We start from the raw sequence: 14602 nt of genomic DNA, 5'->3' as shown, positions 1-14602 counted from the left end.
GCAGCTAATACATTCAGGAAGATGTACATTCTGGAGGAAGATATACATTGCAGACAGTTATTTCCTGCATCATCCTTATTCTGACAGCCACAGCTTCAAGAGGGGTTTGAAGGGGCACAGACCGAGTTTAGGACATGAACTACACCAGACACTTGATTATAGTTGCTACGGTTCCTGTAATATCCCTTATAGCTGTGGAGGGCAGGGGTCCGCATTACTGGAAACCACGTTTCCTGGAGGGCAATGCAGATAGCGGGTGTAAAGCTTAACAGATGCCGTAGCTCAGCCAGGAGGTGGAAAAAACCGCCGCAATTCCACTGGAGGATAACACCGTGAGACTGGGCTGCTGCCACCAATTTATTGCCTGAGCAGTCTATATCCATTGGTCTGAGGGTCTGGCGAGATCTAGGTCCTCAGCGGACGCCACAATTCCACCCCATCCTCAGCTGCAGAACTTGTAGGTAGCGGTGGTGTGGGTGCCACTGCAATTTCCTTGGTCTTGGGGATTTTCTTTTTGGATTTCTCTCACTGCTCCTTGGATTTCCCTGGCTGGGAGGACTTCACTGGCTCAGTCTCCGGGACTGAGGATGAGCGTGAAGCCCTACGACCAGCTGCTTTTGAGCTCTTCAGCCCCTGGCAGGTGTCGTCTTTCCCACTAGAAGAAACCTGAGAAGGAAGTGACCCAAGGGACCCCTTCCTAGTGAGAGAAGCCAAAGAAGACTTACGCTTCTCCAGCTTAGAAGTTGGGATGGATGTTCCCGATGGTTGGGGGGGGTCTGATCCCTAAGTAGGCGGTGCAGGAGCAATAGGGAGGGAAATGCCCCCCACCATCAAGGGGGCAGGTGTAGTCTTCCGGCTCTGAGAGGTGACCTGGGTTGGTGGAGTTGATGGTGCCAGAACTGTTGTAGCAGCAGCATAAGATGATGTCATACGCACAGGATGCAGGCATTCAAATTTTCTCTTAGCCTCAGTGTAAGTCAGTCTGTCCAGGGTCTTGTACTCCATGATTTTCCTTTCTTTCTGGAGAATCCTGCAGTTAGGAGAACAAGGCGAATGGTGATCTCCGCAGCTGACACAAATGGGAGGTGTGGCACATGGAGTATTGGGATGTGATGGGCGTCCGCAATCTCGGCATGTGACACTGGAAGTACACATATGGCCGAACTTCCAGCGCTTAAAAGCACCACATCAGGGGAGGGATATAGGCCTTTACATCACACCGGTAGATCATCACCTTGACCTTCTCAGGCAATCTCGGCACCTTCAAAGGCCAAGATGAAGGCACCAGTGGCAACTTGATTATCCTTCGGACCCCGGTGGACACGCTGGACAAAATGTACACCTCGCCACTCTAACTTGGTGCAGAGCTCATCGTCGGACTGCAGAAGAAGGTCTCTGTGAAATGTGATACCCTTGACCATGGGGTGTGATGGTTACAGAAACATCCCCCAGCTTGTCACAAGCGAGTAACTCCCGTGACTGGGCAGAGGATGCTGTTTTGATCAAGAATGACCCAGATCTCATTTTGGACAAGCCCTCCACCTCCCCGAACTTGTCCTCCAAATGCTCAACAAAAAATCTGAGGCTTCATCGTCATTAAAGATTCCCCATCAGCTCTCGAACATACAAGGTTCCGGGGCCAATAAGATCCGCTGCATTCCTTAGCCTGACGTTCCTCCCTTGGTGTGGCCAGGAAGAGGAACAATTTGGGGTCGTACTTCTGTGTGTTGAATTGAGCTCGTGATCACTTACAGACTGCTGGTGTTTCACCACCAGCAAGAGATGATGGACTACACTTCATCACGTGTCATCTGCCTTGATGCCACCCACTCCGACCAGGAGCCCTCCCCTCGGGCACCTCCCAGCTGCAGCAAAGGCCACCTGGCACGATGGCCACTGCTGGGAGTCCCGATGCCCCAGGGGAATGGGCATCTACCCCTTGGCATACATGAGGAGTTAACAGCGCAGGCATCAGCAGAGCAATCCCTGTGTGGTCAGGGGGCTACAACCAACAGGGTACATGGCGGCCCCACCACAATGGACTGGCTACCATGCTGGATATCATGTGCAAAGAAGTCCACGGTCACCGTCAACACAGAAATCGACACTGCATAGTACATGGTGGAAAACGCACCCAGGTAGGTGTCCTCGCCCAAGAGATGGAGAATGGGCAGGACTGCAATGCGATGACGAGAATGTGGGCTGAAGATCTCAATGCACGATGGACACAATGCACCTTGTAAGGCGCCCTTCCCCAATTGGCTCGCTCTTCGGGAAAATTTTGAAGAATGGGGATCAAACTCTACAGGGGACCATCACATAAAGGCCAAAACGTGTGAAACTCCTTTTAATCGCCTCATACGACAGGCAGGAATACCTCGGGCCTATTCTAACCCCCAGACCCGCAGGGGGGACCCCACCACTGGTTACACATTAGGCTGGGTGTCGCTAAGACGTTCTAGTGTGGTTGAATCAATGATACTGGAAGCACCGCATCAGGATCGGAATGTACAGCGGGACTGTGATAATTTCTTAGCCTGCTTTGATCTTGGATGGAAGCATCACGCTATCAAAAGTGAGAAAAGGAATGCAGGTGGGCACTAAGGAGGAATCTACCTTTCTCATTACACAATGGACGGCAATGACACCCTGATTAGAGAGGTAAGATTGGATTTTGGCCTCAATCAGAAAGTCTAGCAGCGTAGTGTAAATGACACCACAGGAAGAATTCAAAGTTCTATGGGCTTCGACATGAACAGGGTAGCCGTGGAGAAGTGAGGCAGCAAGCAATTGTTGTGCTTGAGAATCAGAAGCACTCTCCAAAAGCACAGTGCCATTCCATACATGAGAGCAGGATTCCGCAGGGCCGGTAATTGCATCAACACCTTTCTGAATAATAAACGGATTTACTGTGGCGAAAGATTGACCATCTTTGGTACGTGATACCACGAGGAACCGTGGTGCAGCAGGAAGGGTCTTTGAACCATTAGCCTCATTATGTTTACATTTTGTAGATTGATTGTGAAGATGATTGACTCATTGCGAGACAATCCCCCATGAATGCCAGCATCTCTGAAGGCGCGCTCCTTCCAACTGGGTGACCCCTTCACAAGGGGCCACAACCGCCATAGGTGATTGTTCACACCTCAGGTCACACCTCCCGAACACCTGACAGAGGGACCAATTGGCAATTTGGGAAGGTTGGAGCTCAGGCAAGCACCCCTCCCTGGGCCTGGCCTGTACTAGGGGGTACATGCATATCCTACCTATCAACCCGGGGCTGGGAATTACGCGTTACCCAGTCATCTGTTAAGTATCCGATGCGTGAGCCAGCCTTCAGGAGCACACAGGGAGGAAGTAGAAAAAGAGGAACCTAAAACGTCAAAGTAGAGGAACAAGAGGAGAAGGGAAACAAAGAAAGGAAAAGTGAACAATAATCAAAGGTGAGACTGTTCTTACAGACAATGCAGAACATTCCCAATAACACCCCAGACACGTTCCCCAAGGGAGGGGAAAAAGAATAGCAAGAGGATAGACATGCAGCGTGGAAGGGAAAAAATGCTGCAGAGACTGGGGCCCCGTGGTAGCCAAGCACGAAACCACCAAAGAGTGGCGAGGCCCCAGGGAGGGAGGGAGGGAGGGAGGGAGGGAGGGGAATCACAAACATAGGTTTGGCATCAGTTAAATGACATTCCAAGGATATTCTTCCCAAAATTTCAGAATAAATTGTTTCCCCTCGTCCTCACAATAGGTGGGACCCTCTCATCCTTGGGATTCTATCCATCTCTCCTCTCTGAGTAAGGAACTATTAGTTCTCAAACCTAGGATAGTGTATGTCCTTGTGCAGTATTGTCCATTGGTGGTACTGACTTTTCTCCCAGAGGTAAGTCTGGCCATCAATTCTATCTCATATTATAGAACAACTGAGCAGTTATTTTGAAAATTGCTCTCAAAGCATTGGTGTTTGATGAAATTGAACAACTCAAAGCAGTAGCTAAATATTAGCTTATTGAGTACAGAATGGGTTTTAGGGAAGACCATTGAACTGATACTGGTTTTAGTTTAGAACAAGTAATTGAAAAAGGTTGAGATTTTTACTAAGAAACTCACTAAGTAGTTATATGTATACTTTACAAAAGCCTTTGACAGTGTTTTATTTTTTTTTTTAAATTGAGTACAATGAAGTATCTGATATCAGCAATGGACAGCATGCATGAAAACATATAATTCGTGTTTAATCTAGGTGGAGGGGTAAGTGATCTGGGGGAATACAGTAGATGAAGTTCAGTAGCAATGAGGAGGATGGGCAGACGTGGTAGGATGCATGGACTTGGCCTGTGAGACATGAGCAGCAGAGCTGGTGGATGTGGCATATTTGCTAGATGGTGTCCAGACAGCAGTTTAGGATGACACGAGAATTACGGAAGCAAAGGATGTGTTGCAGGGATAGCTCCCATCTATACAGTTCAGAAAAGCTTGTTCTAGAGGGAAAGCTCCAGATGGCAGGAGATGTGAAACAGCCAATGAATTCTTTGTCCTTAACAGTGTGTGGTGCTACTGGATGGTCAACATGGTTGTTGGACATAGTTTTCCGGTAGCCATTCATTCTGGTGGACAGTTGATGAGCAAGGAGAAGCCTGTGACAGGACTGCAGCAGAATATGGTGGGTAAGTGAAGGCAGGTCTTTCACCAGAGTCTTCCACAGGGATATGACCATTGTGGCAAAAGATTCAGAACGGGCGTGGCATAGGAATGGACTAGGATATCACGTAGGTTGAGTGGGCAATGGAAAACCACTTCAGGAGAGGGGGTCTTGAGTTGGATGTTCCTCATTTCAGGACAGTATGAAAGATAATCAAAGCCCTTGGGAAGGATATGGTTCTGTTGCTCCAGTCCAGGGTGATGCTGGGTGAGGAGCAGGGTGTTCTTCCATGGCTGATTCTTGAGGGGTGGTAGGATGATTAGGGTTGTATGAGGAAGTAGCGAGGAAATCTGTTTGTGGACTTGGGGTAGTGCCTACCTCTCATTTGTAGGGAAGTGATTTTTGTGTGTGAAAAGAGTGACAGTTGTCAAAATGCAGACAATGCTGATGGTTAGAGTGATTAGTATGGGCAGGTGTGTGGATAGAGCCATCAGGGGAGGAGGTCAACATCCAGGGAGGTGGCACACTGGGTTGAGAAGGACTGGGTGAAATAGATGGGAAAGAAGTTTTCAATGTTGTGGAGGGACGACAAGATGGTGTCTCAGCCTTGAGTCCAGATCATGAAGATAATCAATGAAACTGAACCAGATAATGACCTTGGGAAGCTATTAAGGTTTCCTCTAGATGGCCCATAAACAGACTGGCATAAGAGGGTGCATGCAGGTGCCCATGACTATACCATGGATTTGTTTGTATGCCCTCCATTCGAAGTAGAAGTGGTTTTGTGTTAAAAGCAAGTCAGTAAGGTGTAGGTGAATGAGGCAGTGGGTCTGGAGTCTGAGGGATGTTGGGAGAGGCAGTATTCAATAACAGCAAGACCATGGGGCAAGAGCAGTGTTGGTAAAAAGGGAAGTTGCATTAACAGTGACAAGTTGGGGTTTTGGACGTTAAGGGATGGGGATAGTGAAGAGTCGGAGAAGGAAGCAGTTGGTATCTTTGACATGGGAAGCTACATTTTGGCAATGTGTTGGAGGTGTTGGACAGTGAGTGCCAAAATTCTTGTCAGTGGGGGCACAATAACCAGCAACAATGGGGCATCTAGGATTGTTGGGTGTGTGGATTTTAGGGAGCATATAGATGGTGGGTGTGCAGAGTGTCACAAGGAGATGAAGGAAATGGATTCAGGGAAGAGGTTCTGGGAATGGCCTAAGGCTTTAAGCACAAATTGGAGGTTATACTGGACTTCTGGGATGGGATCACTCTGGCAGAGTTTATAGGTGGAGGAGTAAGACAATTCGCAGATGTCACCTACCAAGTGGTCACTCAAATTCAAAATGACAGTGGTGGAACCTTTGTCTGCAGATAGTATATTATGTGAGGATATGTTTTGAGGCTGTGTAAGGACGCCCTTTCTTCCGCTGGAAGTTTGGTGTTCTTAGGAAGAGACTTGGGGGAGGATGGTGAGGCCAGGTTGGAGGTGAGGAATCCCTGAAAGGCGAATCAGGGAGGAAGGGTGGGGGGGGGGGGGAGGGGGGGGGGGGGAGAGTCAGGATCATGGTTGGATGGTGATATGAACTGGGAAAGGCATGGTTCAGTGTTGGAATTAGGCTGGCTTTGGTTGATGGGATTGATGGCAAAGAACTGTTCCCATTGCAGCAGAGATCAGGAAAAGGAGAACAGGTTTTTGACAGGTCCAACATGATTAAATTTGGGTTTAGGGCTGAAGGTGAGGCCTTTGGGTGGGGCAAACTTCTGTGGGGCTAAGGATTTTGTGGATAGGTTAACAACAGTGTTCCAGGATTGTTTTGGCTCTGTATTTAGTGGCATGTTGGGAGGAAATTTTAGGGAATGTTGGAAGTTGGGAAGGTCAGCTAGGAAGGGTCTGGGTATGAAGAAGGGTTAATAATGTGGAACACTGTGGGTAGGATACAAGTAGGATAGTGGTGCCCCAAGATGGCAATACAATGTCAGCAGTTGGATAACTTATGGAAATGATGTCTGCAATGCTCATTGAGGTGCTGGAAAGCATGGGATTCAATTTCAGAGATGTGATGTATTCAGTAGCGATTGCACACTAGCATTATCTTGCACAGGGAGCGGAGATGTTACTGGGATGCCTGTGCCATGGAAATGTGTTTTTGAAGTACTAGGTATTCTAAATTGTTTATGGCGAATGCCAGGATGGACAGTACTGTAAGAGCATTGCTAACTACCTGTCCATCCATTTCAACATAAGTCTGGAAATGCCTACACATATAAATTATGTTGTTTTATTTCTTTTTCTTAAGCTTTAATATAATGACACTGTGACAAAGCAACCTGAGATTTTTCTACTCCCCCCTCTTGTTTTGCCATCTGCCTGCTTAAATTCATTTTTTTCAGTTTTAACTAATTACCATTAACAAACGCGATTGTAATCTGTATTTTCATAAAAGAGAAAGGCTGGCCCTCAGTTTTAAAGAATACAACACCAGATCTAATTTTGTGCTTATTTTATGTATGTAATTGATTTTCTAATTTATTATGACTATGCCTAGTTAGTATCTTTTGTTATAGGGTGAAATCGGTGATCATTTTGTAACTTAAATTCTATTGTTGACGTACAAACAAATATAAATTCTGTACTAATTATAAACATTTGGGGCAGCAGCTAATAGTGATCTTAAAGGATCTATCTGGCTCCATTCAAAAACGTGTTTGCAAAGCTATATATGTTAATTTCATGATTTAAACAAATAATTTGGCTTAACTCTAGTAGAAGAAACTGTTAAAAAGAACCAATTTTTCGAAGCATTCAACTGATTTAATTAGTTAAGTTTCAATTGCAATTTCTGTAAATTAAACATCGAACAATGTGTAATTTCATGGCCTATTATTGTGACGATATATAAGAACCCGATTTTTGGTCACGAGACAGTCAGATGATGATGATGATTAGTGTTACGAGACAGTCAGTACACGGCCGAGTTTCAGACGAGAAACTTGTGTTGGTTAGAACAACAACAATGCTTCAACTTAACTGTGAAATAAGCGTTACACAAGTAGGCCGAGTGTTAAAACAATGACAGTGTCTGCTCCATATGTACCTTTCTATTCTTCAAAAACTGTGAACTTTGTGGTTAGGTTTTTACTGCTTGTAGATGTTCAATAGTAAACTATTGTAGCAGTATGTGGAGGTTTGCCTGCAAACTATTAATGAGGCTTGTTGAAAGTTAAACAATAGTGCACTGGCCATATAACTGTGTATTATTGGGGGGTTGTAAACAGTGAAATTAAAGCAGTGTGAAACGTAACTGTGCACCTGTCTGCTACATTATTTACAGTAGTCAGTGTCAGAATTACAAACCCCATATTTCAGCCAGCATAGCAACGCAGTACGTCGACACAGAGGACAATCAATGAAGAAATAAAGAAGGCAAACAGTCACAACAAGTCCAATATCCTTGTAAAATTGATCTATAGAGGAATACCCCCACCACCACCACATCAAGCATTGTACTTCATTGCAGCAGCGCAGCAGCAGCAGCGATCTATTACCTATTACATGTTGGTGTCTCTCTGAACTTTCCACATGAGCTTTGTGCAAGTAGGTCTCTTCCCATACAACAGTGTTTCTGTCTAATTATCCTATAAATAATTGAACTACAATCTATTAAACAACTGCTTCACGAAAAGTTTCACAGCCTTAGCTTATGTCGTATAAAGATAAGACCTTACAAGGAATTCTTGTTATACTGTCCACAATAATGTTCCATGATTCACTAGATATCTGTGGACCTCAGCATGCCATTACTACTGTCTGTATCTCACACCCCAGATTCACAACAGGCCAACCCTGCATAATTAAAATAAGGGAGAGTCCATGTGTGGTGTATTTACTATCTTTTGAAGTCCTGCCTTCACTTCTTCATGTTTTTCCAAGCATTCTTGTTCGCCTTATACTTACTTTTGCATTCACTCTGTACATCAATTATTATTTATACATTTAAGATATTACTATTACTAAGCTTATTTTATCTTATTTTTATGCTGCTATCTCCCCCTACCTCATCATGTTCTCACTTCTGTTGTCCCTTTCTAGGTCTTATTTTTCCATATGCTCTGCATGGTTTAAGAATTTAACTCTTTTTGCTTATAACTTTCTAGCAGTTTATTGTCAGTATCTAGCAATTTCAATTTTGACTTGTTACTATTGGGCTAATCCTGCATGTTGTGTGTTTTCACATAGTTCCATCTTCCTGGTTCTGGCTGAATTCCTGTTCCTTGTTTGACTGCGCATGTTATGTATTAGATGCACTGCTACTCTAAGGACCACAGTTCTGCTACTCTTATTGTTATTTCAATTTCCCTTCCAGTGAATCTATACTTGTTTCTTACTGTTTTAATAAAAGAAGGCTTCCACAGTCTGCTGAGCAGTTACTTTCTTTCACTTCCATTTATAATGTTCTGCATCGGTTTAATCTTGTCTACTTCCTATGAGAAACTGCTGCCTAGCTGTGGCACCTGCACATTTTTCACTAAATCCTAATGTGTTCAAATCTCGTCAGTAGTTATACTAATAGTAATATAATAATGCTGATTATGAACTACCCAACTTCCATAGTACTACTAATCAAATTGCAGTAATGACATGGCAAGAGATTCTTTATACACTGAACTTATAATAATTGTTGACATTTCTTGAGAGTCTGACGATTTGACAGCAGCCTAGACAAACGTAATGCCCTACATATTTAAAATCCTGTTTTATCTTTGAAATAATATTCCTGAAGCAGACACCAATTACAAGGTTATTTTCCCCTTTTTTTCCTGTCTTAGTATTACAGAGTATGTTTAGTTTGCCACTGTATTTCAGTTCAGAATCCAGTCACATCTAGTTCCAACAATATCTGCTGTGCTAAAATATGCAAGGAACTTTCTAGGCAACATACAATTGTGATTAATTTATTCCCAGGTATGTAAAGATGCGGGCAAGAGAACTCTGATTTAGTTTCCAAGTTTCCAACAGTGTTAAAGGGAGAGCACTTAAACTGGAAACTGATACTACAACATATTAACGAAGACAGTAAGCCATGTTTTAAAATACTGTATCAACTCCATCCTCCCCTCCCACCAAAAAATTATTGTGACCATTTTTAACCGTACAAATTCAATTTCTGAACATAATGGATTAGCAACTATTACAATCTCCTTTGATAAAACCAATTGTTTTACAATTAATGAACATTAAATTTCTTTCCTACCATTTCAGACCTACTTTGCCCCCCCCCCCTCCAAAAAAATAAAAAGACGACACACATTCATTACCAATGCCCATTTACTTTCAACTCATAAAATGCATCCCAAAGAACAATTTTTTTGTGTCATATCTTCTCTGGAATACAATCTCAACTCTGTTGAAGTGTGAAAAAGTACTGTTTTCACAATATTATGAAAAAGATAAGATTGCTACTCACCATACAGTGGACATGTAGAGTCGCAGACAGGCACAACAAAGAAAGACTGCTAAACAAGCAAGCTTTCGGAAAAAGGGTTTTCTTCTGAATTAGATGTGTGAGCACACAAACGCAACTCACACACACACGACAACTGTCTCAATGCCGAGCCCAGTCGGAGACTGTGGTCATGTGTGTGCGAGTTGTGTTTGCATGAGTGTGTTTGTGTATGTTGTTTAGTTTGGAAGAAGGCCTTCTGGCTGAAAACATGCTTATACAGCAGTCTTTTTGTTGTGCCTGTCTGTGACTCAACCTCTCCACTATATGGCAGGTAGCTTTTCATAATATTGTCTATTCCATTCAGAAATACTCTTGCAAGTTATCTTGTTTATTATAATGCTAAAGAATATTGTGCCAATGCATTTTTTCCCCTTTACCATAGCTTAAAAAACAGTATCATTCTTACCACATATTATTCTACATTTTAATTTCTTCATAAACTTACTTACAGTATCGTGAAAATCTTCAACTGTGAATTCTGGAAAACCCAGAGCAACTAAATTATCCTTGCTTTTGAGTGCCCAATCACGAAATCTGAAAATTAAAATACTTTTATAACAGAATGCAAACAAAAAGGCACTGCTTCACAATTTGTAGCTACAAATATACAATGATACGTCCACAGATGAAAAACTATCTTGACATGAAATTATTATTAATGACTAAATTTTGCTTTGCTTCTTGATTCTCCACTCCTAAATCTATGTAAGTCACAAGACTCTGGAAAAAGAATACTATGTTTCCAGCAACATCTGCAAAAACATGACGGTAAACAATACTGTAATACAACAGCAGACACAGTGCTATTGTTGACCTCATTCCACCTGCTGTGCACCATTTCCAGTATTCATAGAAAAATAATGTTTGATGCAATTCCATGTCTATCCTCATTAATTTTCAGAGAGAGATATTCAGGTACATTTGACAGCTCAGCATGTTACTTCAACCTCTCAGCATGTTACTTCAACCTCTCAGCATGTTACTTTAACCTTGTGTTTTTTGTGCAAATGACTGATAAGAACATACATACTGTCCTACACATTTGGGTTAAACCCTCCTATGAGTCATGGATCTTGCCAGAATGAGATGGCTTCAATGCCTCAACAATACATATAAGTCCACAACAGATGCAGCCCCATGGAGATTTATCTGTGGGGAGGCCACATAAACATATGGTTCCTGAAGGGGCAGCAGCCTTTTCAGGATAATTCTTTCCTGTCCCTTTGACTCTATGTTGGTACTGCAAAGAGGCAAAAGCAAATGAAACTACAGCCGTACTAATTCTCAATTACATGTAGCTCTACTGTTTGGTTTAATGATAGTGGAATGACGAGTAAAAGTTCCCAGATACAAAACAGTCCCTCTCTGGTACATGAGTTCTCAGAAGGATGGTGTCATTAATAATAATAATGCACTGTATGGGATGGAATGTGGGAGGTTAAACCCTCAGCACTAGAATAGCAGGAGAGGTCAAAAGACACCTCTCAACTTTTTCCACAAAATAGCATTCAGTTTTTAACATCTTTCCTCCAAAACTTATGATTTTTCCTACTTTTGCCAACAGCATACTGCACTTTGTTGAATTTTCACAATTTCTACATCTACATGAATACTCTGAAAATCACACTTAAGTGCATGGCAGAGGGTTCATCAAACCACCTTCAAAATAATTCTCTATTACTCCAATCTCGAACAGTGCACAGAAAAAACGAACACCTATATATTTCCATGTGCGCTCTGACTTCCCTTGTTTCTCCCTATGTAGGCCGTCATCATCAAAATATTTTCACATTCAGAAGAGTAAGTTGATGATCGAAATTTCGTGAGAAGATTCCAATGCAACGGAAAACGTCTTTGTTTTAGTGATGTCCACCCCAAATCCTACATCATGTCTGTGACACTCTCCCTCTCACCAAATGTCCAGCTGTTCTTTAAACTGTCTCAATGTACTCCATTAATCCTATCTGGTAAGGATCTCAGACCACACAGCACTACTCCAAAACAGGATGGACAAGTGTAGTGCACGCAGTCACTTTAGTATATCTGTTACATTCTCTAAGTGCTCTGCCAATGAAACACAGTCTTTGGTTTGTGTTCCCACATTTTCTCTGTGCTCTTACCAATTTAAATTGTTCGTAATTGCAATTCCTAGGCTAAGGGAATTAAATGTTGAGAGTTATTCCACGAAGTTCATGGAAATGTAATGAACTACTTCTAGAACAGTCAGAGGAGTCAACTGACACCTAGTATACCACCATTCTAAAATATTATTATGCCCATAATTATAAAGGTACTTGCTTTGCATTTTGCTTTGGTCAACAATCGCAGCCTCAAATGATGATTCTACAACTAAATCCAAACATTATTGGAGTTCTCACAATTAACATTGTAACATAACTTTTCAGTGGTATTTCGTAAGTTGTCACTTGTACTCGCCTCTTAAGTTAGTGTTTTTCTGCCTGAAACAACAATTTTCAATTTAGCGTGCCAGATTTTGTGTATTCTGGAGAACTCAGATACTGCATCAGAAAGTGAATTATCAGATTCAGATGGTGATTTCCTGTCAGAGACAGCCGATTATGAAGATAGCAAGACTGAGGAGGGGTTAGTATCATTAGATGTCTCCTCATCTCATTTCTTGCCACCACAGACTCAGTAAAGTGGCACAACAGCAAAGATGATGGGTATACAAGGACTGGAACGGAGTGTCACTAACACACTGTTGCCTGGAAGAGGAGCTGCTTTGAACATCCTGAAGGAGACAGAAGGGCCCACTGCATGTACCTCCATGAAGTGGATGACTCTGTCATTAGTGCCTCCTGAATTCTTTTTGACGAATCGATTTTGTGTATTATAAAAAACACACAGAATCAAATGTTTCAGGGAACTGAGAGGCAATGATAGATATCATGTACACCAGAGGAGCTGTTTGAATTAGAATTGTTTCCTTGGATAGCCTTTCTTGGGGAGCGTAATTTTACAATGGATTAAATGTTGAGAGTGATTCCACAAAATTATTACACTCCTCTGCTTCAATGAGAACACCTAAATTCAGTCCACACAAACATTTGTTTCATGATGGAGATGGAAAAGGCTTGCTGTCTTCCCTTCCTTTACGTATTGGTCAGAAAGAAGGTTGATGGTACTTTCGGACATGTCACTTATAGAAAGCCTACTCACCCTACTTGTATCTACAAATCGATAGTTGTCACCATCTGGCTCAGCACGAAGGTGTACTTCGTACCTTGGTTCACACTGCTCACATCCTCTCAGACAGTGAGAGTTTGTTAGATGAGATAGCCCATCTTGAGGTCATCTTTTGTCAGAATGGTTATACTGAAAAGACAGATTGACCAATTGTGCGCCAAGTGAGAGATGATAATACTGAGATGGCATCACAATTCTATGACCTTTTAGCTTTCAAAGGGAGTATTTCCGGCAGGATTGGTCATATTTTGCAAAAATATAATGTGAAATGAATTTTTCAACCACCATCTAAAATTAGGGTCTTTTTAGGTTCCATAAAGAATGATTTTGGTTGGTGTTAGGTGGCTGTCTACTGTATCTGTTGGATTGGTGTACTGTGCGTAAGCATCACACAGGTTTACAGCAGCCGAGCAAATCTGCTACTGCAGAACATTGTCTTGGCACCAGTCGTCCTATGGAATATAACAACAAGGAGATTCTAGCATGCATTTCCACCTAATTGGGATAATTTATTAAGGAAGTAGTTGAAATTAAATTATTAAGTGGCCTTATAAAGAGAGATAGAGGTTTTGCTTAAATTCTGCATGGTGTCCCGCTTTCTCCCTTGTCAAACTCACCTCGGTTGTTAATTTTCACTATCAATAACTTCTGACACGCGTGTGTGTGTGTGTGTGTGTGTGTGTGTGTGTGTGTGTGTGTGGCGCACGGGTACATCTTTCTGGTATTGTTCTGAAAACCGAGGTTTTAAATTCCCTTGCATAGCACTTACTTACTGCAGTTTTGCCTTGAAAATGAGAGGGTGTGGTCCTGTCAAAATATCTGCAGTTACTGACAGTGTCAAACAGCTGCATTCCTGTAAATTATTTGTACATTGTACATGCCAGGAGAAACTCGGGTCTCAAATTTAAGTTTAAACTTGCCAGGATTATCTTGATTATTTAAAACTGTACTATGCACCTATCTGTTCATCCTATGCATAAAAAAATACAAAATAATTTTTTTTAAATGTCAGTGAGGCATTTAAAGGTAGTACCCTAAAACTGTGGAGACTTTATGAAGATTGTGTTGTTTAAAATAGTGCTTTTTATCAACAGTGCCTGAAAATATGGCCCAATCATGAATCTGACGCAGGGTCAAAATTGTACGTCTCCTGGGGCATTCTAACCACATCATTTATGTAGATGACACTGAACCCACCGAAAGTATATTTCTGATTCAGAACTCAACCAACCCACTTGTCTGTTAATTCTTTTCTCCA

At 42.3% G+C, this 14602-nt stretch overlaps 1 protein-coding gene across 1 annotated transcript in view; it reads right to left on the bottom strand.

Moving 5' to 3' along the window:
- LOC126091899 (ubiquitin thioesterase otubain-like) overlaps nucleotides 1–14602 on the bottom strand; it is a 71863-nt gene that overhangs the window by 39940 nt on the left and 17321 nt on the right. The window contains exon 4 of the mRNA XM_049907198.1: nucleotides 10587–10671. Coding sequence (XP_049763155.1) covers nucleotides 10587–10671 — 85 coding nt within the window. The remainder of the gene's footprint in view (nucleotides 1–10586; nucleotides 10672–14602) is intronic.

This window comes from Schistocerca cancellata, chromosome 7, assembly GCF_023864275.1.
Source record: "Schistocerca cancellata isolate TAMUIC-IGC-003103 chromosome 7, iqSchCanc2.1, whole genome shotgun sequence".
Classification (NCBI taxonomy): domain Eukaryota; kingdom Metazoa; phylum Arthropoda; class Insecta; order Orthoptera; family Acrididae; genus Schistocerca; species Schistocerca cancellata.
Note: the sequence above shows the minus strand (reverse complement) of the source record. Positions and strands in the feature narration are given on the sequence as shown.